The 26300-nt window shown below is 32.4% G+C and overlaps 1 protein-coding gene across 2 annotated transcripts in view; it reads right to left on the bottom strand.

Moving 5' to 3' along the window:
* Positions 1-26300, bottom strand: part of SCFD1 (sec1 family domain containing 1) — a 93695-nt gene that overhangs the window by 40399 nt on the left and 26996 nt on the right. For both annotated transcript variants that reach the window (XM_016123617.2, XM_036218166.1), the window contains exons 11-14: positions 21338-21477; positions 18327-18417; positions 17538-17611; positions 16768-16849 (exon numbers count right to left, since the gene is read on the bottom strand). In XM_016123617.2, the coding sequence (XP_015979103.1) occupies positions 16768-16849; positions 17538-17611; positions 18327-18417; positions 21338-21477 (387 nt within the window). The remainder of the gene's footprint in view (positions 1-16767; positions 16850-17537; positions 17612-18326; positions 18418-21337; positions 21478-26300) is intronic.

Genomic DNA, 26300 nt, shown 5'->3' on the forward strand with positions numbered 1-26300 from the left:
TTCTAATTTAAAATTTGTTGATTAAAATTATCCAAATGAAATTAACACATTAGGATCCTCCAAAGTAAAAACTGTCATTACCAAGTTTCTATTAAATTGTACTTCAGATAATACAAAAGAGAGAAAAGAATATGTTTTCTATTGAAGGTATTAACCTAAGGGAGAATAGAAACCATTTATGAAATAAATTATAATACTCAGAGATGCCAATAAAAAACCAAAGTATAAATATATTAAGCTAAGGTGACAGAATGAAATAGTTCATCAGTTGTAGAAGAGGAGGGTTGAATTTTGAGTCGAGTTCTGAAAGTGATCTGGCAAATGGAGAATTCATATCAGTTGAAGGAATCATAACCAGACATAATTAGACTGCATAAATCTGGAGGGTAGGCCAAAGGGTGATTTCATATGTGAGACAAAAGGAGATCAGTCAGAGGCGCTCAATCTCAACCCCTTCAAGAGGCGCACAAGACCAGAGTTTTAAATAGATGAAATATTCAGTTGAAAAATCCAAACATAAAAGGTATACACTGAGACCTGTCCTCATCCCTGTTGGTTTCCACCTCATATCCATGTATTCCTATGGGTGTTTACTTTATTCCTTCCGTAATTTTTCAGTTTCTTTAAGCAAATAAGGTCTATTTCCTAATATCCCTCCATTTTCTATCACAAAAGGTAATATACTATATCCTTCTGTCCTTTGCCTTCATTCAATGATATATTCTACAGTAGTACATGAAGAATTTCCTTATCAATGAGCTCTTGATAAGATAAAATTAACTTTACAGGAGTTTTCCTTTTTATAAACTCTTTGGCTCTTCATCTTCTTTGGACTCCATTTTAGGAACTGTTTCAGCTACTGTATAAAGCTATTCTGAATATCAAAACAGATGAGGTGAAGTCCGAGGAGTGGAAAAATATAATACTAAAAATGGATGAAAGAAATAGAAGAGAAATCCTGGTTAGGAGACCAGGGTAGTGGCTGTGGGAATGGAAAAGAAGAGACAAATATTTAATAATTAACATGATATGGAAAGCAAAGTAGTAAAATCAAAGATAATTACTAGGGAGCTAGGAAGCTGGTAGTACTGAACTACGTTGATGTGAATATTAGATTCGGAAAGGCTAATTATCTGTAGATTGAAGTCAGAATTGGACGGGGTGGTTGGGGGAGGAAGATGTGATAAAACAAGGCATTGACTTTCAGGCCCTCACAATCTGCTCCAGCCAACTTTTTCTGTTTTACCGCAATACACTAGGATCAATTCTCTTTAGTCACATCAAATAACACATTATGTAATGACTTTACATTAAATGTGTGTATTTTTTTAACCCTCTAGGCTTAGGCTTCAGGATTCTTAGCTTTTTTACGATATATTCCTCTTCTATCACCTGCTCAGTGAATCCTACTCATTTTTCAAGGACCAGTTTCTTTGCAACTCTTTCTTCAATCTCTCTTCTTGTCCCCCTCCCCCATCTTATCCATGGCTGAATTTATTATTCTCTTAAACGTGTACCAACAGTACTTTACACACCTCTCCATAATAACTATGATCATACTATATTACTCTCTTTTGTTTCTATGCTACCTTTCTAAAAGTATAAACTCCCTAGAGTGTGTCTAATGAAATGTTTAACTCTAAGAGTCTAATTATGTAGCACCTGGCTCACAACAGGTACTTGACAAAATGTTTGTTAAATTTCTAAGCTAAGAGCAGGACATATACAGATCAAGTAGTCATCTTTGAAAGTCATGGAAGTAGATTTATGAACTTCTAGAGGTAAAAAAATGTAAAAAAACAAGTCTTCAGTGATTTAATATATAAAGTACACTGCCATAATGGAATCTCATGTCTGTATCGACATAAATCAATGAAGAAACATTGTTCGCTGATCTATGTAGCTATTGACATAGATTCATTTTATTCTTCTTGATGTATTTACAGTTTAACTTCTAATAAGCAATGGAAGCAAAATCCAAAAGCAACTTAATTTGACCACTAATGGGTAGAGAGTTTCTTTTGGATGTGGTGAAAATGTAACAAAATTACATTATAGTTGTGGTTGCACAACTCTTGTGAATATATTAAAAAACAATGAATTGTGCATTTTAAATAAGTGATTATATGGCATGTGAGGCATACTTCAATAAAGCAGTTAAATAAAAGTAATTTAGTGTTTCAATATATTGATTGGGAAGGAGTTCCATGAAGGAAGGAAAGGAGTAGAGATTTTCTAACCTGACTAAAAGAATTAGTATCTGCTCAGGGTCTACTATGGACAAAGAACTTTATTTACAACTATGGCTTTCACATGTTTCTAAACAGAGAACCTGTTTAAAACAGAGGACTCTCATTCTCAAACCAAATCTTCTGTGGAACCCTAAACATAAAATAGATACAAGTAACCCATGAAATATCTCTATAGAGCTCTAGGGTGCCAGAGAACAGTGTTTAAAAACTACTAATTTAGATATTATCTCATTTTAATTCTCCAAATAACACTATGAGCCAAAAATTATTAGTCACATTTTAAACATGAAGAAACAGACACAGAGAAAAATATTATTATTCAAGGTTACCAGAGAGGAAGTAGTAGAGAGTTGAGACTCAAATCCAAGTCAGACTCCAATGCACACCACTGATAAAGAGCAGGGAAAATTATATTTTCCTCAAGTACAATTTATTGCTTCCTTCGTATATGCTTTATGAAAGAAAGTATATTTGTCAATTAGTACATATTTGGTTTTTGTTGGTAATACACATATTTTATGTATATGTGGCAAAAGGTTATTTGGCCAGAGGTATAATATCTATAGGTCCTTTCTCAATTTCTTGAAATAAGGGATAATGCTGAGAAGCAATTTCTATAATCACAAAGATTATTTTAATACAACATGAATTCAAAGAAGAAAACAATCTGGATAACAAGAGTTATATGGAAAACAGACAAATTAAAAATATAAAACAAAATAACGAGGTCAAGATAAACAGATTTTTGGTAGCTTCAATAAATATTAAAAATGAGTAAGAAGGGAATTTTATAAAAAACCAAAGGACTATACATAGAAACAGAAATTATATCTAGTGAACATAAATTCTGAGAGTCATGAAAGAATTTCTCAAAATTCTTTTAGAAGGGTTAAGAGAGGAATCTGATTTTTTAAAAAGTCTAGTGTTTGTCTCCAAATTTCAGAGTTATCAGTGGACAATCAGGCTGATGCTTTTTCACTTTTCAGTACACTGACTCAACATTTACATTAAATTAACTTATCACACACACACACACACACACACACGTACACAGCTTTTTTTGACTGGTGACAGCCTATTGGGTTTGGAAAGAAAAGAAAGGGTGCTCTGAATAACCAGCTTGTCCCTTCCCTTACAATAATGAAAAACTCTTAAGAGTCATCTGGGATCTATAAGTACAGCTGACCTTTGAACAAGAGGGGTTTAAACCGTGTGAGTCCACCTATATACAGAGTATTTTAATAAATATACAGTCAGCCCCATATCCCTGGAGTTTTGTCTGTGGATTCGACCAACCAGACTGAAAACAGTATTTTCAATTTTGAGTGGGGGGTGGATGGTGCCCCTAACCCTCGTGTTGTTCAAGGGACAACTGTAGTACACATCATTTGCCTTTTGAAAATCATCTAAAACATCTATCATGTGGCCCATACTGGAGATGAAATGAATTGCCTTTTCCTTCCAACAACTGAGAGGTATGTCTTCTTCCTCTTTACTGTTCTTCTTTCCATTCTAGCTATAGACGCCACCATTCTGGGACTCACTGCTAGCTAAAATTCTCATTTCTCACTTCAATGACTGGTTGATGACAAAGTCTGTAGTGGTGTTCCTTGGCCTTCCCTCTTTTCTAACCCCCCGATTTTTACCCCCTAAAACACTAGTCAGCAGTGAAAGTAAAAAAAAAAAAAAAGAAAAGAAAGAAAGAAAGAAAAAAAAAAAGAGAGCTATACTTCCTTTTACTATTAATAATCCAAATATCCTCTTCCCCTACTTCTCACAGGAAGGAGATGATGATAAACCCTTTTGTTGCAACATAACATTAGGAATGTTCCATATTGAGAATTAAAAGTTTATAGGATAGGGACCTATTACATAATATCTACAGGAAAGTTCATCCTAAGCTAAAGTGAACTTAGAATTATATCTTTAAGATATACCCCATACCTAGTTGAAGATCACCCTAGCGTTTCTTGTTATTTCTTCTTCATATGTTTACTTATCACTTTTCAGGGCTGAATATGGATATTACATTCTCCAGGTGCACAGCACCTGTATGCTGTATCATAATAGTCTGTGTGTGTATATGTCACTAGAGAATAAGTTTGTAACTACTTTTTCATTATTGTGTGCCTTGTGCCTTGCAAGATGAATAGAATTCTCAAAAACTCAGGTGCTTTTTATAATAAATGAAATAGCACATTAATATATTTTCAGTTATTTTGGTGTATATTTTGTTGCATTTCATACTGGTGGGTTTGAATGGGTGTGCCAACATTAAAAATTACGTTGCAAAATAATCAGATGATCCATGAATTATATTTGAAGGTGTTCTATAACACAGGTGGCTGGAAATATTAACTTTGGGGCACTTGCTCCTCTGTCGGAGTGACTTAAAAATCCTGAATAAAATTCATTCTTATACCTCTACCTACTTCTGTACAGAGGTGGAACAGTGTACTGGTATGGAACCTAGTTAGGATCTTCAATTTCTAACAAAGGCATCAACCTCACTACTTGGTTATCTTATTTCTAAACATATGCATTTTTTTTCTCTACCAAAACCAGTGAAATTCTGGCATTCTAGGCCCAAATCGGAATGTGTAATTTCAACTTCTCTGTTATCTAATTCCTTATCAAAAGCCCAATTTTAAAAAAGTGGTAATATATTAAAGAATGTGCAATTCTTTAATTCTAGATACTAAAAGGCTATAAACTTAGACCTTTCTACCCTGGTAACTTATAAAGCCTCCTTCATTTAATTATATTTCCTCATTATTATTTTGCCTTTCATTAAAGTTGTCATACCAAATCCATGACTGTAACTGATATTAAAATACTGTATCATCACATCATTCATTTTACTCTAGATAATGCCTGACACAAGCAATGCTAAGGAACACTTTGCTTAGAATAAAAAACTGAAATTCTCCTTTATGATAAGAAGTTTATTTTTAAACTTAATTGCCTCTTACTTTTTATCTTGGTTTTCAGAAATTTCAAAGCCAAATTTGAGACTTACCATTATAACTATATAGCAACTATTCTGTTTCTTTTTCATTATTTTTGTCAGATGTGCTATTTATTGGAAGCTGCCTTAAACCTATTTTAGAATAAGGAAACAACTCTAATTTATAAATTTATCATATCTATTGACTCCTACTAAAAATATTTAAATTCTGACAATGATCTATGTAATAAAAATTTTAAATGTACATGAAGTGGTGTTTATAGATGATATCTACAAATATTAGCAACTTTATTATAATGAAATACCAAAAAACTGCTTTATCTATATATTTCTGGAAAAAAATAGGGATTTACATGACATTTGTAAACAATTGTAAGTTTTATTTTACTAAGACATTTAGTTTTAATTTATACTACCAATGTATTGAACTCTTAAAAAGATACACCCAGGAAAAGAGAAAATTAAATTCAAAGTAAGCAGAAGAATAAAAATCAGAACAGAAATCAATGAAATAAGCAGAAATCAATGAAATTAAAACACAAGAAGTAGAGAAAAATCACTGGAACCAAAAGCTGGTTCTTGGAAAAGATTGATAAAATTGACAAATCTCTAGCCAGGTTAATTCAGAAAAAGGGAGAGGGAACACAAACAACTAACATCAGAAATGAAAGCGAGGCCATCAACTGAGTCCATAACATAAGCCAATTCCTTAAAAGACACAATCTACCTAAACTCACTAAAGGAGAAACATAATTAAGGTGGCCTATATCTATTAAAGAAATTGATCAATAATTAATAACCTCCCCAAACAGAAAGCATCAGGTCTACATGGGTTCACCAGTGAATTCTATCAAACATTTAAGAATGGAATTATAGTAATTCTCTATGTCTTCCAGAAAATAGAATGGAAATGAGAATTAGATGCTCTCCTGTTAATCTGGGGAACAAGGCAAGGATGCCCCCTCTCAAATTTCCTATCCAAAATTCTCCTATCCAACATTATACTGGAAGCTCTATCTAATACAATAAACATAAAATAAAAGAATATGCATTGGGAAGGAAGAAATAAAACTGTCTTTGTTTGCAGATGACATGACTGTCAATGTAGAAAATGCTAAAGAAACAACACAAAATTTCTGGAATAGCGACTATAGCAAGATTTCAAGATATAAGATTAATATACAAAAGTCAAAGCCTACATGAGGAAAAAGGCAACGATGTCTCTTCACACTCCTTGTCAGCAACATAGTGGAGGCCCTAACAAATGCAGTAGGACGAGAAAGCAACTTGTCAGCAACATAGTGGAGGCCCTAACAAATGCAGTAGGACGAGAAAGCAAACGGAATACAGCATGGGAAAAAAATAATACTGTCTTTGTTCACAGACGACGTATATATGGAAAACCCCATACAATGAAAAACTAGTAAGTAATTACGGCAAGGTTGCAGGATGCAAGGTTAATATATTAAAGTCAATTGCTTTCCAATATCTATGAACAATTAAAATTTGAAATTAAAAGAGCAATACTATTTCTATAGTAAACATATATAAATGAAAGTTATAAATCTATATGAGAAAAACTATAGAATTCTGATGAAAGAAATCAAAGAATAACTAAATGGAGAGATATTCCATGTTTATGAATAGGAAGACTCAAAATTGTCAAGATGTCAGTTCTCGATCTGATCTACAGATTCAACCCCAATCAAAATTCCAGCAAGTCATTTTGCAGATACTGACAAATTAACTCTAAGGTTTATATGAAAACATGTAAAACCCAAAAGAGCCAATGTAATATTCAAGGACAAGGGTCCCCAATCCTTTTGGTACCAGGGACCATGATGCTAGCACTGGGGAGTGGCTGCAAATACAGATGAAACTTGGCTCACTATCCTGCCGCCTACCTCCTGCTGTGTGGCTTGTTTCCTAATAGGGGTCTAGGGATCCCTGTTCAAAGAGGAAAAAAAAATGGAAGACTGACAATACCTGATTTTTAAGACTTAAAATAAAGCTACAGTAATTAAGATTGTGTGGTACTGGCCAAAAAGTAAACAAATATATCAACGGAACAGAAAAGAGTGGAGAAATAGACCCACACAAATAAAGTCAAAAGATCTCTGACAGAAAAGCAAATGCAATTCAATGGAAAAAGACAGTGTTTTCGAAAAATTGTCCTAGAAAAGCTGGACATCTACATGCAAAAAAATGAATCTAGACACAGACAACTTTCACATATATTAACTAAAAATGGAATTTAGAAGACCTTGGGAATAGTGATGACTTTTTAGATACAACACCAAAGGCACAATCCATGAAAAAAATTAATCGATGAGCTGGGCTTAACTAAAAGCTTCTGTTCTTTGAAAGACATTGTCAAGAGAATGAGAAGACAAGCTAGAGACTGTGAGAAAATATTTGTAAAATATTTCCCAAAAATACAAAGAACTCTTAAAATTCAACAATAAGAAAACAAGTAACCCGATTAAAAAAATGGGCCAAAGACCTGAACGGACACCTCACCAAAGATACAGGTGGCAAGCAGTATATGAAAAGATGCTCCACAGCATATGTCATTAGAGACCTGCAAATTAAAACAACAACAAGATATCTATACATACCTATTAGAATGGCTGAAATCCAAAACCGACAATACCAAATGCCAGCAAGAATGTGGAGCAACAGGAACTCTCATTGGTTGCTGGTGGGATTGAAATGATAATAGCAACTTTGGAAAACAGTTTGGTAGCTAGCAGTTTGTTACAAACCTAAACATACTGTTATATGATTCAGCAATCACCCTCTTTGGTTTTTAGCCAAAAGAGTGAAAAACTTATATCCACCCAAAACCTTCACATGAATGGTGACAGCACCTTTATTCATAACTGTCGAAAATGTGGAAGCAGCCAACATGGAAGGATCTTAAGTATATATCATTAAATGAAAGACGCCAGTCTGAACAAGCTCATCCTACTCTATGATATTCTGGAAGACAGTACTGTGGAGACAGTAAAAAGATCAGTGGTTGTCAGGGATTTGGGGGCAAGGAGGAAGGGATGAATAGGTGGAACACAGGTGACTTTCAGGGCAGTGAAACTATTCTGTATGATACTGTCATATGGAAACATGTCTTTATACATTTGTCAAAACCCAATGAATGTATAATACAGAGAGTGAATCCTAACCCAAACTATGAACTTTAGTAATAATGTATTTATGTTGGCTTATCGATTTTAATATATGTACCACACCAATTCAAGATGTTAGTAATAGGGGAATCTGAGGGTGAGCAGCTAAGGGGATATAGGGAAATTCTCTATACTTTTCACCTATTTTTCAGCAGATGTAAAATGGCTTTAAAATAAAGCCTATTAATTAAAAAAAAATAGAAAAAAGGCATGTATATAACGGAAAACCAAAGAAAGGGTCACATTTAATAAAGTGTGTCTGCAAAATCTTGGGAAAATTTTTGTAGCTTTGAATAACAATCTTCCATCTTTACATCTTCATGGGTATATATAATATGACTCAAAATAATTTAGAGATTTTTTTGCATGTGCTTCAAAATATACATACATGTGTGTGTGTGTGTGTATACAGTCTAACATTTATAATACAGAGCATATAATACATTTGTTTGTGTGTATTAATGTTTGCTACCAGTCAGTATGTAACCCTAGTGTGAAATTCGATTATCAGTACTTACACATAACTGACCTTTAAAAAAAATTCATTGTTTTAAAAAGTGTATGTTTTATGAAACTTAATTACAGTTGACCATTAAATATCCATTTTCTATTTAAGCACTCATGAACATAAAACACCAGACTATTTTTTAAATGAATGAAACAAACAAAAAAAAGATCAATTATTTTAATAAGACAATCGAGGGTCTGTACTTTCCTCTATTTTTTTGTTTAAATTACTTATGATCCTATAGTTGCTCCAAGGGATTACGGAAGAGCAAATTAATTATCACTAAATTTTTGGTGGATACGTTTCAAGGAAGTACAGTATGGCAGAGCATGAAACTTAAAAGTCAAAAGCCAAAGTTCAACTTCTGGCAGTTGGTCAAATGTTCAATACCTCTGAGATTCATTTTCTTCTGTAGAACAGAGGAAATTATCTATTGTGTTAAATTATCTGACATAAAAAAAGTTTGTTCTTTCCTGGAAAATGAAAAAAAAAACACATCACATGTTCATATTCTTCAGCCTAGGATTATGATCTATGGATGCTGTTTGATCATAAATTATTTGTGAAGTATAAAGCCCTCTATAAGGCACTGTAGTAAAATGAGGCTAATTTATATAGCATCTATATAAATTATAGCTAATTTATATAGCATGTTATTTTTAAAGTGCTCCAGCATTCGCATAACAATTACAGTGCAAATATTTTCACTAAGATTAAAATAAGAACCAGCCATAGAACTGTACATTGTAGGTTATCAATAATTATATATTAAAGAGACAATGGCATTATCAGAAGGAGTCAGGTAAAAGAATGTGAAGTTCTTTAAGGCATTTCTTTAAATGAGACGCTCTTGGCTTTACTTGATAAACTGATTTGGACTGAAAGTGAATAACAATGATAAATGTCAAGGCAAAGTAAACAAGACAAAATACAGAAAGTTTCAAGTCTGAGTTCAAACCCTACCATTAACTAGGAAACATTTAACTTGTTTTGGAGCTAAGAGAGGAATGTCTTGGTTCCTTCATTTATTAAACAAGAATATTTCACAAAATATGCTCAGCAGAATGCTGCTTCTTAGAGTTGGTTATAAGTATTACCTAAAAGTGTTCCAAAGTCAAACAAATTTGAGAAATAATGGTTAAGTTTTTTAAACACATGACTTCCAGACTATGTTACATATTACACTGCATTGTAAACCTCCAAGAGGAAAACACAGTAGATTATATTTTTAACCTTATTGGACCAAGAAAGAAACCTACTAATTTGTGGAATCTACTTAGAACTCTTTTCCAAGGTTCCTACTAGCTTGAAAGTCCTAAGTTCCATGGGAGGTTAATGAAGGACTCTGGAAAATGAAGGCCAAAGAACAGAGGAATTTTTTAAGGACTATATTTGATTTTAGACTTTCTACTCTAATTTACATATCTGAATCTTATTATTCTCTATTTGGCTCTTCTACGTGCTGTCATTGTAAGCCACTTCGAATTCTGTAAAAGTAGTCAAGGTATAAACTGAGAAATGTATTAAAAAATAAGGAATGCATCTATCCTCTCCTTTTATTTTAAACATTTTATTGTTCATGTTGGTTTGCGTCTACTCCCTGCATTTATCCTTTTGTATGGCCCTATAATGGAAAAATCTGTACAGATCTCCTAGGCTTACCTATTCATAAACTATGTACCATATTCTCTCTTTCTTGCTATTCTAGGTCACCTTAAACCTAAACCCAAAAGTTCAAAATACTGACATTAATCTTTGGCTTTCTTGACAACTCAAACAAAAATCTTTTTTTCTTTTTAATCTATAAAAGATTTAAAATAAATGAACACTAAGTCATTTGAAGTTTTCACTTTTATTGAAGTGACTGAGATACAATACAGAATTTTAACAAATCTATGAACTTATGAAATCATGAGCACAATTCAGAGGGTGAACATATCATTCATTACCCAGAAGTTTCCTAGTTGCAATGCTTCCCTTTTGGCCCTCCAACACTCTTTTCCCTGTCCTAAGGCAAGAACTGACTTACTTTCTGTCACTAGATTAGCTTCATATTTACAAATTTTTTGTAATCACAGATTACGTACTTTTTAAAAATTGTGGCTTCTTTTACTCTAATTATTTTGAGATTCATCCATACTGTTATAATGTATCAAAAGTACTTTCCTTTTTATTGCTGAATAGTATTCTGTTGTAAGGATATATCATGATTTGTTTATCCAATTCACCTGTTGAACATGGGGGTTGTTTTCAGTTTTTGGCTATTACAAAGATGCTGCTATGAATGTTTGTGTACAATGAACATATGCTTTCATTTATCCTGGGTAGCGGTTTTTCATTGTGGTTTAGTATGCATTTTTCTAATGACCGTGAATGTTTAACTTACTTATCTTCTATATATTTTTTCAGTCAAATCTCTGTTCGAATATTTTGGCCATTTTTTAAGCTGGGTTGTTTATTTTATTATTGGGTTTTGAGAAGTCTTTACTTCTTTAAATTTAACCTTTATGAATCTATTAAATGGATCTTGCTATATGACAATATTTCATCTTCACAAAAGCATATGGCAGAGAAGTGAGAACATAGAGCTAGAGAATGGTAATTTCATACTTTTTGGGGGGGGATGGGGTGGGAGAAGTGGGTGTAGTCTTCAAAAATTCACAATGTGTGAGAAATTAAATGATATTCCTTACTCCAGGTATGACCAAAGACTACTCTCGAGAACTCTCTCTGGTCATACCTGAATAAGGAAAACTTCAAATTCTGATACTGACTAATCTTATTTGGGATGAGAAGAGGTAGGAGATGGTGACAGCTTATCCATTGAGGACTTCCTGCTATAGAATATATTTTCCTCCTGCTTTGAAGATAAGACACCAAGGTCATAAGAACATTCTCTTAGTACATATCTAGCCAGAGGAATGTTCTGATTCCTAGTATAGTAAAATTTCTTCCCCACTGTGAGCAGACTAGTGATCAGTTAATTAAAGTCAGTTAATATAAATAATGGTAAAAAAAGGATCTGTGTTGTATATATGTTTTAAATATTGCCTTTTAACTTAAGACCTAAAATGTACAACTGTCTGTCAACCCTGATGTAGGTCTAAGAACTTTTCTTTGTGTGTAATGTTCATTGACTGAAATTTTTTCTTTCTTGCATAAAGCATACCTTTATAAGGGATCACCTATGATTTCTAGTTTCAGTTACTTTGAAGTGGAACAAAAAGATTTAAAGACATTTGCAAAGTAATTTTAATATTTTTTGAATTTTTTTGATCTTTTAAGGTTTTTTTTTTTTTACTCCCTATGAATTTAAACAATTAACTCACCATCTTTATTGAGTCTTTCTGAGTTGTGTAACTTAGTTTTATAGAAGCAATCTTCTTTTGCCACTCATAGGAGGGACTGTGGTTAAAAGCAAGCATTACTAGCAAGGGCTAAACCTTGCTCAGAGTGTAGACCCAAGGCTATACATGTTTGCTTAGTCAGATGTTATCTTTAGATCTAATTCAGTACCTCTTAACTTTCTCCACAAGTAGCAGAACAAAAATGAGGATTCAGCATCAATGAAAACTCGATTCACAACAGCTTATGAACAGCCTGTTCTTTGCTGGCTACAAAAGGAAAGAGCATTCTGATGTTATAACTCTTGCTCTCAAGTGGGAGCATGAGGTGAAAGAGTACATAATGCCATTTCCACCTCTAGCATACTGGGACTTCTTTTACTTTTCTTAGGTACCTGATGCTAAAGAGTACTGAATTCAGTTTGACTATGCAGGTGGAATAACAATAATCAAAACAAATTAAAATTTTAGCTACAAATTATTAAGTAATCCCAGAAGCCATTACCCAACAACCAGCAAGTGAGGAAAGTCATATTTGTATTAGAAATAAAAGAACTGCTAAAGAAAAGGTTTAAAAGGTATGGATTACTCAAATAAAAATGAGAATTCAACAATTTACTCTTTATTAGATCAAAGTTAACTACCCAAGCCACTAAAATACTCAGAATACCTAAATAAACTTAAGTGATAACATTTGCTAAAGTTGTTGCAAACTGGTACGCTGTTTTTAACTTTCTACCAAAACATTCATTGCTGGATAATTGCCAAGACTTCTAAAGAAATTAATTTCTTCTAAGACTCCGTTTCAGAAAATGACCTATTGTAAAACTGCAATATAGACAATTATCAAGAGAAGTGCTCTGAGATCTCTGTATAAAAAGTCATAATATCCTTGCTAATAAAAATTAAAAAAATATTACTGCTTAAGTGAATAAATGTTTACAAATAAGTGAAGTTCTGGTGACAAATGCAAGAGATCATGGAGAAAAATACTTCTTTAACTAATAACAACATTATAACCAGAGGTAGATGATAGAACATAGGAATGGTATAAACATGACACTTAAAAGTAAACACTATATAATTAGAAATTTAATAGTTATGAAAAACTATGAGAAGAAATTTTATAACTAGGAATAATAAGAAATAATGAAGTTTATATGCTAGGGACAGGGGAGAAGAACAACTTAAAAGAGATGGTCAACATTATAAGAGGAGTTTTCACAGAAAACGTTTCAATTTTTCTCTACTAATATAGAATTTCTTACATCAGGATAACAGAGTATGTGATTTATTAAATGGAACTATAATTTATACATATATGCTGCTTTATCAAGGATATTTAAAAACTTGATATTAACTGAGTTTCTGAGAACCCAAAGAAGAATAGTGTATCCCATACATGACATTATTTTCCTTTATGAATGTCCTTTATAGCACGGTTTCCTTAAATCAAAACTTATTAGGAAAGGGTGTCTTCCTTGAGGTACAGCAAAACAACAACAGCAGCAGCAGCAACAACCAAAAACTTCCAAAATGTGTAGCTTTTATATAAAATCACTTAACACCTTGAATGACAAATTCATTTCTTAGCATAAGACACTTGCCAATCAGCCCTTGAAGAAACAACTTCTTTTATGAAGAGAGCCAAATGACCAAGTCTTAAAGCAGAATTTGTTTGGGTCAGGCATGGCGGCATATTAAAGTATTTCAGATATATAGCCTCCATTAGCACAAAATTATTTGGAAAAACACATAGTGTAAAATTATAAATACCATAAAAAATTTAAGTACATTTTGCCTTTAAAAACATTTTTTTCCATCAAGATAGCTATAACAGCCATTCTTTCATTTCTACACTTCCAGAATTCACCACTCTCACATTCCTGTCCATTATCCATTTAAAACATAAATCCAATCATGTCATTAATCTCCAATGACTTCTTATAATGTTGAAATTCTCATTTCTCTTGACCCAACAGTCTATCACTCTTTCCCTATTCACCCTAAGTACATTAGTCTTCTAGGTCCTCAAACACACCAACTTGTTCCTATATAAGGTTTTTGCACTTATTAGTCCTTCCACCTAGAAGTTTGGCCCTGTGATTTTCATAAACTGGCTCCTTCTTGTGATTCGGGTCCAATTCAAAACAGCACCTCAGCACCTACCTACTTACTCCTAACCACTGAGAGCAGCCCTCTCAGCCATTCTCTATTGTCTCACATCGCCCCATTTTTATTGTTTTCACATTACCTAAATGCCTGAAGTTATCTTGTTTTCTAATTTGTTTACTTTGTTGTTACTTAAATTAGCTCCAAGAGAACTTATGTCTTGTTTACTACAGAATCTACGGAATTGGGCATAGCACAATATACACAAGCCACTCAATATACATGACTGAATAAATAAATTACTTTAACCAGAATGTTCTCAAACCATAAGCTCTAGTCTCTGACCTGGGATATATTCATATATATTTGTAGCAAGATAACGTTTATAAAGTTTTATGAATAGGATGAAACTCTGCCCTTTCCATAGATACAATAGTTAGTTACTTTGGGTTATGCAACTTATTTTGGTAGGAGATGAGCTTGGCATTTTCCTGGGTTTATAGCTTTAAGAACTGAGGTCAGAAAGTTAAATATAAAAATAAACTTTTAAAACCCTATAAGTCAAAGGAAATCCACAGAGCAGCTTAAATCTCAAAGCACACATGGAACTATTAACAACTGTCATAACTAAGTACTGCATGGATGGACCTCAAGATAATCATGCTAAGCAAAATAAGCCAGATAGGAAAAGTTGAAAATCACATAATATCACTTATATGTGGGATATAAACCTAAAAGCAACAAATGAGCAGGACAAACAAACAGAGGCACATGGACTATAGAGGAGTGGTTACTAGTGGGATGGGGGAGGAGGGAGGCAAATGGGGTAAAGGGAGTCAAATATAGGGGGGAAGGGGAGGGTGAGGTTGGTAAAGGGGATCAAATATATGGTAGCTGAAAGAAACGGGACTTTGGGTGGTAAACACGATAGAATATACAGATGTCAAATGATAATGTACACTTGAAAATTATATGATTGTATTAACCAATGTTACCCCAATAAACTTAAAAAACAAAACAAAACAAAACAACTGTTATAACTTCTTAGAATTTGTTTTTAATTGTCTATTTATTTGCAGGTAGCACCTAGCATCCTGACTGGCATACGGCAAGTACTCAAAAAATGTTTGTTGAATAGATCATAAGATCATTATTATATACTTAAATAGTTTAAAAAACTAGAAACTAAAATTTGTTATAGTGCAATACATTTAAAAACTTTTTATATTAGATTATGGTCTTTGCCTTGTAAGTAAAGTCTTTTCTCTCCTCCTGAGGGAAATTTTCTATATAGCTCTCTGTTGTGTTTCACCTGGTTATATAAACTATTTTCTCAGGCAATAAAAGACCTCAGATAAAAAGATCTATCATAAGTCTTTTCCCACTTATGGAGATGCTACATATAAAATGGAAAATATCAGCAGAATCATTTAAAGACTGAACAATTATGTCTCTATTCCTGTAAGTATAAGAAAATAGCTAGTATCAATATCAGGATGTAGAACAGAGAAAAAAATTAGGTTGTCAGTTTAACAGAAATTATGTAGGTTTACATTCCACGCTGCACCATGCTCATTATCTATCTATATTAGCTCATTTCTAATGCTCCATAACTTTTTTAAATAATTAAAAAAGAAAGGTTTAAGTCCCTTTTCCATAAATCCAAGGTGTTATCAACATCTTTGACAGGAAGTATGCATATTCAGCTTTATTTTTACATTACTTTTTCAAATGTATCATATTAAATGGCAAGCAGTAGTCAGTATAACCACATCCTAGCATATAATCAAGCTGTCATTGGAATTCAGCTTCATGTCCAGATAATAAATAACTATAGAATACTGAAAAAAACTGAATAAGTCAAGCTAATAAGGGATAACCATAAATAATGACCAAAAAAACCATGACAACATCATATAGAAAAGCCAATATATTTGTTTCCGAATCACAGCACGAGAGAAAGTAAGAAGCTTTAATGCTAACAGACTCATCTAAAATTAAAAAGTTCAGAACCAAGTTACATAAAAAATGTTATTAATGGATATTTTAGATAATACAAGAATGTCTAAATCTGTATAACTGATGGTTAGATACAGGCCTATTGTTAATAGAGTAGCATATGTAGAGATGGTATTAAGGCAGTGCAACCAAATAGAAATATCACAGATTCTAACTTCTGTTTACTGAATGTGTGACCTTGGGTAAATCATTAGTCTTTCTGGATTCTTAAGTTTCCTCATTTACAAAAAATGAAGGTAATAATGCTGCCTTCAATAATTATATGTCATAATGTTACAGTGAGGGCTCAATGAGATAATGAACATGAAAGCATCTTACCAAATATAAAACCCTATAGAAATAAAAATTATATTATGAGGGAGATAAAAGTTAAATTTACCTTTATATGTTCTAAAACAGCAGTGGCAACATTTGTATGGAGATCAATAAGTCTTTTTTTCTCAAGGAGTTCTGGCAAAGAACTACAAATATCAAAAAAAGTGAAAAATTAACCATTAAATTTTCTAAGAAAATAACAAAGACCTTAATAAAAACCACACCTGGGTGTTTCCTCTGAGGAAACTAAGAATAGTAAAACAGTAATGAAATGACAAGTTAAACTGTCTATCAACTGAATTTAATCTCTAGGCTTGAATACATAACAGTATTTACCACTTTAACATAAGTGAAATGATTCTTAGTTTAAAATAATCTGCCTCCCGAATATTATTTCACCATTTCACTTTCTGGCTGCAAAATCTGGAAGTTTAGAATAAAATTAGATCAACAGAAATATGATTGTACCAATATTTCTAAAACATTTCCTTTCTCCCTGATGGCATTTAAAATGTCCAAAAGGAAATGCTTAACTGTTAATAGTAGCAACAATAAATTCAATAACTCGCATTACTTTATCACCAATACTATCTTCATGGTAAAATTATCTCCATTATACAATTCTCTAACTAGTGAAAGCAGCATATGATCCGCTATAAAGAAGAAGAAACAAATTAGCCTCAATATGCTAAAAACACAGTTTAGTTCTTTAATCTTAAAGGTATATGTTATTATCTATTATTTCTTATTATTAAAAGTATTAATCAATTTTTTAACCTCCTAAATAAATCTTATCTATAGAAAGATTTCCAAGATGATACAATGTTTACTTACCTAACAGCTGATGTTAGCTTAGCAGTATTATCAGAAAGCATACTTATGGCTCCTTCATCTTCCCCTTCTAGTCCCTGGAAAAAAAAAAAAGTTCCCAGCAATGACTAAACAATCCCAAGACCAAGCATACTCAACATGTTTCTAAGATCAATGATAAAGATTTAGGTAACTGAGAAAAATAATTATCCTTTAAGCAGCAAGCATATGCATTTTTATAGGTACAGAAAAGTTCTAGCCATCGACAGACTAATAAATGGTTGTATGACTAAAAAAGGATCAGCTGGAATTTTCAGGCAAAGAAATACGGCCAGAAACTTGCCACAGGTCACATAGTAATAAACAGTAGAGCTGAAATGTGAAGTTAGAACAAAGCATAGACTGAGCAGCTAAGCCACATTATATATATATTTTTCAAACCATAAATTCATATTATTCTTAAAACAAATAAATAAATATATATATTTTTAAATTCTCCCCCCCCCCCCGCCCCATTTCCACCCCTGACCTACGGACGTTGCCATCTTCCCTTAAGAACTGGATTACTGAAGGTGGGGCGTCTCCTCCCACGTCCTCGCAGCACACACCTGGGGCCTGGCACACCCTCTTTAAAAAATTTTGGCCTATTCCTCAGTATTTAGATTTCTTTTTGAAAAAGATCTTTTAACTATAAATTGAAATTTTGTTATTAAAGCAATGAATGGCCTTGAATTTTTAGGAGGAAAAAAAGTTAACCTCTTTCTCTCTCCGGATGTTCTTCCCGCAATTCCAAGAAAGCAAACAGAACCTTACCATAATGCTTTTAAGTCGTTTAACTTCATCTTCCTGTGCTCTGTAAGATTCTAGTTCTTGTTGAACTGATTCTGCAACTTCTGGGAATGGACTGAAACAGTATTGCATAGAAGAAACTATGAGTATGATATTAAAAGACTGATTTTTGTGTAAATTTTGAATTATATACAATGAGGCTTTATTACTATAAATGTACTTATTTGGATCTGAATGTTTTCTATATGCATACGCAGACATTTAGCATAACTACAACTATTATCTCTTGTGATATCTACTTACAGTTGACCTCTGAACAATTTGGGTTTGAAATAGACAGGTCCGCTTAATACGTTGATTTTTTTCAATAAATACAGTTGGCCCTTAGTATCTACAGGTTTTACATCCATGGATTCAACCAATCATGATGAAAAACAGTATTTTCACATTCTCAACAGCAGTTGGTTGAATCCTCGAATGCAGAGAGTCCACTGCAGTTAAGTTTTTGGGGAGGCGAATACAGATTTTTGACTGTGTAGAGAGGTCAGTGCCTCTAATCCCTGCATTGTTCAAAGGTAACTACACATTATAAATACTATTTCTTTAAAATGTGTATCATAATACTTATACATCTAAACAAATGTAAACTTTATTTCTATTCTTTTCAATAACCATATCACATTTTCTTTTCACCTATAAGCTATTAGAAAAAAAAAATAATCTAAGTAACTAAAAAACAAAAGTCCTGGTATATCAAGCATCAATTAAATGTTATCACCCAAGTTAACACATAGTATCACAGGTCCATGCAACTACAAAGGCAGTATTTAAACATACTACACGCCAGTAAATTGTGAAAAAAATCTTTTAAGTCTGTAAGCTTAACATCCTACAACACTACTAGTAAAAACATAATACAGGCCAATTATGTAATGCCTGGTATCTTCTTCCAGGTGAATGCAGTTTAGTAGTGATTTCCATAAAGTTCTGACACAATTGATATGCAATCACTGAGCAGTCTGGTAGAATAACTGTTGCTCGGTACTAATCTAGAACAATTCTAAATGAATATATGTTGACCACAAAATGGCTGCCAATATGAATGTTTTTTCATCTAAAGTCTTAGGGGAAGCCAGGAGTTTTTTCTCCTTCAAGAATGAAAATGTCACATCTCATCAGTAATGAAACAAAAATCTTTTCCTCTTTCCTCAGCCCTGATACTTGATAATACTTCACTAATGATCAGCGCATTTTATCCAATGGACTGACAGAAAACACAGAGATTCTGAAAGGATTTTGAGGAACATAATCTGGTTTTATATGAAAACAGCAGGCACTAATGCCAACTTCAGCAAGTCTATGTTGGCCAAAAATAGCACTGAGCATGTAAAATGTGCTGGGTGAACTAGAAGAACCTTAAAATCTCTAGAATCTTCAGATCTCGGAGCTAACAAACAATAATTATTGCTTACATTTATTGAGTGTTTACTGCATGCAAAACACTTTACTAATAACTTGTCTCTATTTTCTCATTTAATCCTGATCACGGTCTTGCTGAGGTCAACACTCTTAATAGTTAAGACCAGGGACTCTGGATCTGCCAAAACTGGGTTTTAGTCTTTGTTTAACAAATGAAAGCTTAATCTTCATAACACCATTCTGAAATAAAGCAATAGGTAGAATTATCCTCACGTTTTACTGCTGAGGAAACTGAAGCTCAGAGAGATTTAAGTCGCTTGGTTTAACTCCATGCTGTCTCCCAGTGTCTTTAAAAAAATTAAAGTCCTTAAAATTCACCTGACCTCTTGGATTGTTCCTAAACATATGGTCTAAAGAAAATATTTAAAACTTCCATATTTAAATGAAGAGATTTTTTTTTTCCTTAAGCTTTTTCCTATTGGGGAATGTAAACTTTAAAGTTAACTTTAAAATGTCCTATGTAAATGTAACTTCTTGTACTTCATTATTCTGGAAGGAAATATAGGCTATGGAATTCTAAAGAGAAACAAATTATTTAAAACATACTATAACGATACCCAAAATTGCCATAGAAAGAGGAAGATAGTGGCTTTTCTCTGTAGAAAAATCAAATTCTTTGCTATAACAACATAATGTCCAGTGTTAAAGTTATAAATAACAAAAAGATAAAACATACAAAGAATTCCAGCATGTTGAACTAAGTTTACACCTTATTTCTCTTTCAATATAAAAGAACCCAAAGAGAACAGCCATATCAAGGACATAGGCCCCTCTCCCTCCCACCTTCCTTCCCTCCTCCTCTCTCTCTCTGTGCATATAGACAGACAGACAGATTAGATATAGAAACACTTCAAATAGTCAAAATAATAACATATTTCCAGAATGGTTGATGAGCAACATTCTTTTTCTCTCAGAAGAATAATTTTTTTGTTTGTTTAGAATTTTCCTGTCCATAATGACCACCAAATAACTTACAACAGTTGCTGAGCCCATGAAATACTCTGAACTTTAAGGGGACATAGCAACACATGGGATCTGTATATCTATGATAAATCACATGGCAAATTTTCACAATTTTTTCACCTATTATTCAAATGTACTTTAAATAAATCTGGTTTTCAGATTTAGGTATTCTCCATAGCAGATACATAAAACTAGGTTTGTATGAAGGCGAACATGAAACAAAAAAAGGAAAATCATACTTCTGTGTTTCGCTATCATAAAAACCTATTTTAATAAAAAGCAGAAATGGTCTTGTAGGTCAATGAAGACAGCAATAAAATTTAGAAAGACTATCTGTAAAATCTACAAAATCATATGGTATGGGCTTGTTGAAAAGAGAAGTGCCCTAACAAAATAACCAACAAAAACAACCCAGGAGTCAGGAAGAAATTAGGCAATAAAGATACTTATATCTATAGACTACTTACAGTTACTACTCCTTGCGTAGATGAACTACTATGACCTTTTGTATTTTTTTAAAATCAAATACATTAAGTCAGATGACATCTTCATTTCTTTTTAAGGAGTGAATCTTTTAATGATGTTTTTCTTACCTTCCTTTATGTTTCTGCCAAAATTTATCAACTGGAGTTAAATCATAAGACTTCTTGTTTTTTCTCTTTGGTCTAGCACCAGCTGGAGAATTTTCCACTCCTGAAGATTCTTCTAAATTAACTCTGTTTAAGTGAAAATCCTAGGGAAAAGTAATCCTGTTTTAAATAATAGTTTTCTGAATATAAGAACCATGACATTTCCTACAAGGAAAATAACATTCTTGTAGCCTTTTCTAATATTTCCAAGGATAAAAGACCCCCTTTCCAATGTTTTGTTACTTTTAAATGTTTGTGTTTTAAGTAATATAGTAGATGTATGGAATTAAAATGTCAAAAAATATATCAAAACCACACTAAGGTTCTTGTGTATGCTTCCAGAAAAATATTATTCATATACTAGCATACACATATCCTTTTAAAAAATGTGATTACATTATACATCCTTTTACCTTTTCTCATTTAATAATGTGTTTTAGAGCTCTTTATCTGTAGATGTACATCTACTCCATTTTTATCATGTCTATGTAGTGGCCCATATTTAGCTGTATGTACTCATTTAATGAGGCCTCTTGATGCCTAGTTGTTTCCTCTAACAATCTTAATATTTTGACCTGTTGATTGATGAATTGCATTTTTTAAAAATTCCAATAGAAGCTACAGTAATAAACAGCACTACCTTTCACATAAATTCTAAGAGCTAATCAGATCAGTAGATGCTAAATTTTTCTGCCTTGAATTATTTTTACTCCTGTGGGGCTTGATTTTTTGACATTTCTCAAAAAACAAACATATAAAAACAAAACACATGTGAATATCTTTTCTATCCTTTCCCCCTCCTTCCTGCATTAGACCTGTGGGTTCCTCCATGTAATGGCAGATTTTTATGGTTCAACTCTACTCTGAATAGTGAGCTAAGAGTTGAAACAGGGTTATCAATTAGTGAGTAAATAAATGACAAGCAAGCAAGAAATTATATGAACTAATCAGTATGACTGAGATATAATCATTTTAGTTCTAAGACATAAGTTTTTAATTAACAATTAAGCCTCTAGGTATTAGCAAACCCAATGTACTGAATAGAATTTAATCTCCACTTGATAAAAAAGGTCATCAATACTGAGTCTCGATCCTTAGACCGTAACCTGAAACTTTCTCAAATAAATCCTTTACAACTTCTTTCCTTGCTTTTTTCCCTTATGACAAACACAAAAAAAGAGTACAAAATATAGATGATTATTGCCATAGTTGTGGAAGTAATGAGTATAGTATGTTATATTTCAACCTGTTAATAGTTTTTTTTAACAGACTCCTCATATTATCATGGTGTAAACATAACAGTATCATTTAATTCCTCTTACTTTCCTAGTCATATATCTTAACCTCATTTTGCACAATAAATCATCCATACAGGAAGAAAATAAAATAAGTATATACTAACAGCTACATCTGAGAACACTTGTTTTTAAAAATTATCTAACAAAAGGTATAAAGAGAAACATTTTCAAATAGTTAAGCTTTTTAAATAGAATTTCTAGTGAAGTACTATTTCCATGGTGATGACACAGCTCATTCAAAATAAATGTAATTTGTTAGCAGAATTACTGCTCTAAAAATAGGACAGCATATTACTGAAGTTTTGATGAAATACTTAAAATGGAAAATGATAAATAGATGTTGGAGTTTTGAGAAATAAAATAATAATGGCAAGAACACTCTCATTGTCTGCATAATAGTCAGGCAAATAAGAAAAAGTAATTTCAGTCTTGAAATGTGGGAAATTAGAACATTCTGTGCTGTACTCAATCATGTTAAGGAAACTGAACATTTATACAAATAAAAGACAACAGAATTAGTTTTAACAGTACAATCTAATCTGTTTCCACTGATATTCACACTTTCTTAACTTCAAAGACTGGACAATGGTGTCCCAAATCACCAGATATAAATAAATTCCATCTGCAAGTGCTAAAAAACTAAAAACATGGATAAGTCTCTTCAGCAGGCTTATTTTCATTTCACAAGTTAAAGCAGATCAGTACAGCCAGACAGAACTAATTAAACAAAATGACATTTCAATAACATAGGTACATTTATGCAGAATTAAGATTTATATTCGCATGAGAAAAGAAGTAAAATAAAAGCAACTTTTATTTTGGCAAGGAATTGAACCAAATCTGCTCAAGTCTCTAGATCAGTTTACAGAAAATATGCAGAATAAAGAAATGTCAAATTGTACCCCACAAGGATACAATCAACCAAATACAGAAATGCAGAAAATTCTTTAGAGAAACAACCCAATTCCTTTAGTTCAAAGAATGGCTACAAAAATGAATGGAAAGAGAGGAACTGTTGTAAATGGAAAAACTAAAAAGGTATATCAACCAACGCAATGTAGGTTGGATCCCTATTTGAACCAACCAACTGAAAAGACAATTAGGAAACAATGAATACAAAGATGGTATTATATATTACCAAAGGAAAAGTGTTAATTTTGCTGGGTAGGATAATAAAGTTATGGTTCTCTTCTGTTTTTAAAGATACAACATGAAGTATTTACGCATAAGATCAAGTAATGCCTGTGATGTGTAAGATGTGTATTTTCTGGGAAGCTAAATGATGCACCAGGAGTTTCATTATAGTATTCTCTGATTTTGTGTTTTTATATGAAATATCCTCAGTAAATGTCTTAAAGTTTTTTTCATAACAATGAAACAGGATTTAAAGTACAACCCATAATTGTTTGCCCCTTGCCACAGATATAGTGAAAAGACATATTGGGATGGGGCCTCAACACCTTGAATTCATGAGTGACCATCATGAGCAGAGTTTCCCTTGCCTACCCACACTGGACAAGGAACAAGAAAATACTGTGAACAAAAATTAAATAGTTGTCATTTTAACCCACTGAGGTTTGAGGGTTGTTGTAGATTAAGCAGCACAACCTAACCTACTCTCATTCAGAGGCTAAGGTATTCTATACAGATTCTACAACATCAGGTATACTTGGCAAGCTTGTTTGCTCTTATTAAAGCAGGATTCCTCGTAACTCTAGGAATCAAAAAAACTCCCCACAGATGTACTGTGACAATATTCAAAAATGTTCTACCAGTCTTCATGTGAAAATCTCAAATTTATATCCCAATAAATTTATTCAATCTCTAAACTAGTGAAGAATTTGAGCCTTAATGATTTAGAAATGTAACTGTTACCATTAGTCACATGTGGCTATTGAGTACCTGGAATGAGAGATGTGATGTAAATATAAAATATATACTGAATTTTTAAGACTTGCTACATAAAAAGACAATATAAAAGATATTAAAATAAAGATCACTTGTTTCTTTTTCTTGTCAATGTGGCTACTAGAAAATCTAAAATCACATCTGTAGCTTGTACTGTATTTCTATTAAAATGTGCATAAGACAAAAAAGGAAAGAAATATCTAATGTCGAATATACGTAAGAATCATTTACTTGAAAAAGAAATCCTTGTAAAATGGTCCATCATAAGCATAGATTTAAAGTCTCAAAAATCTTACATACTAAGCAACTAGGATGTAAGGGGAAAAAAAGTAGCACCTAAAGCTAGCTTAGTCAATATTACTTTACACTTCTTTTGGTTAGATTAAATCAAATTTTAACCCAAGTTCAGAAATAGCAGTGAATACGGATATATACTGATACAATACCATTTAAAACAATGAATGAAATCAAGGATGTTTTCTGGGCTTATACATAGCTTACATACCTTTAGCAGGAGCTTCCTACAGACTACTAAAGTTTGTTCAGTTATAAATAATCTGTGCTTAGATTTTTAGTTTCAGGCAAATGCCTGTCCAAGAGGTTTTGTGTTAAAAAAGACTAGAAGATCAATAGAGCATCAGTCTTCAAAGTGTCAAACTTTGAACTACACTTACTTTGACATGTTATATTAAAATCACACATCTTTAAGAAAATGAGTGCTTCTAAAATGCTTTTCTAATAACTTTTTTAAAGTGTTTAAACTTGGAAGCCACTTCCTTTTTTTCCTGAGTGGTGAGAAAAAAAAATTAACTTTATTGAAGTCCTTATGCACAGTAGCATCAATTCTGATTTAAGGTTTCAAATAATACGAGTCAGTAGCAGAGGGCCAAAGGTACAAAAAAGGCAACCTAAGATTTGAAAAGACAAAGGCCAAGTAAAGGACAAGATACTGAGATGGAATAACATCTATTCCTTTGCCTAAGGATAATAATGCAGCTGAACAATCAAATCTACCCCTCCTGCAACCAAGATATAATAAAAGGAATGATGACTTTCTAATTAATAATTTTGCTTTTTATAGCTCAATAAGAGGAAAGGACACTGCAAAGTTTTTCACCAGAAGAATATATTTTCTATATTAAATGACAACAATCATCTTTCTGGCACATAATGAAGCTGTGTGAATTTTCATACTTGTGTCCACGGTCTGATGTATAAATATTATTAATGTTCCAGATTTTTAAGTAAAGGCATTTAATATAAAAAGCAAGCTTCAATTTCAAGTTAATGGTTTCTATCCAGAACTTCTACTCCATCTTGTGGAAGTAAAGGGTATAATTATTAAAAAATTTAAAAGCTTAATAGAAACTTCAAAAGCAGTCGTTTTAACATTCATCAAAAAATGGTGTCAGTATAATTTATAGTATCTCAGTGATAAGTTTTTCACATCTAGAAACTGCACTAAAATTAATGAACAGGTTTAAGTTAATATAAGTTGTGTAGCTATTAAAACCAATCTCCTCGAGACTATTTTCGTAACACCTAAATATTCTAATAATGCTGAAAAAAGACTACTTAAAGGTAATATGAAATCTGAGAACCTATCCAAAAAAAGTTAAGTAGAGATGTGCATTGTGCTATTATTTATAATAATAAATAAATAAAAACAGTCATAATCCAGATGCCATAGGAATATACTATTCTACCTGACTTGGAAGCAG

This window comes from Rousettus aegyptiacus, unplaced genomic scaffold (genome assembly GCF_014176215.1).
Source record: "Rousettus aegyptiacus isolate mRouAeg1 unplaced genomic scaffold, mRouAeg1.p scaffold_m13_p_3, whole genome shotgun sequence".
Lineage (NCBI taxonomy): Eukaryota > Metazoa > Chordata > Mammalia > Chiroptera > Pteropodidae > Rousettus > Rousettus aegyptiacus.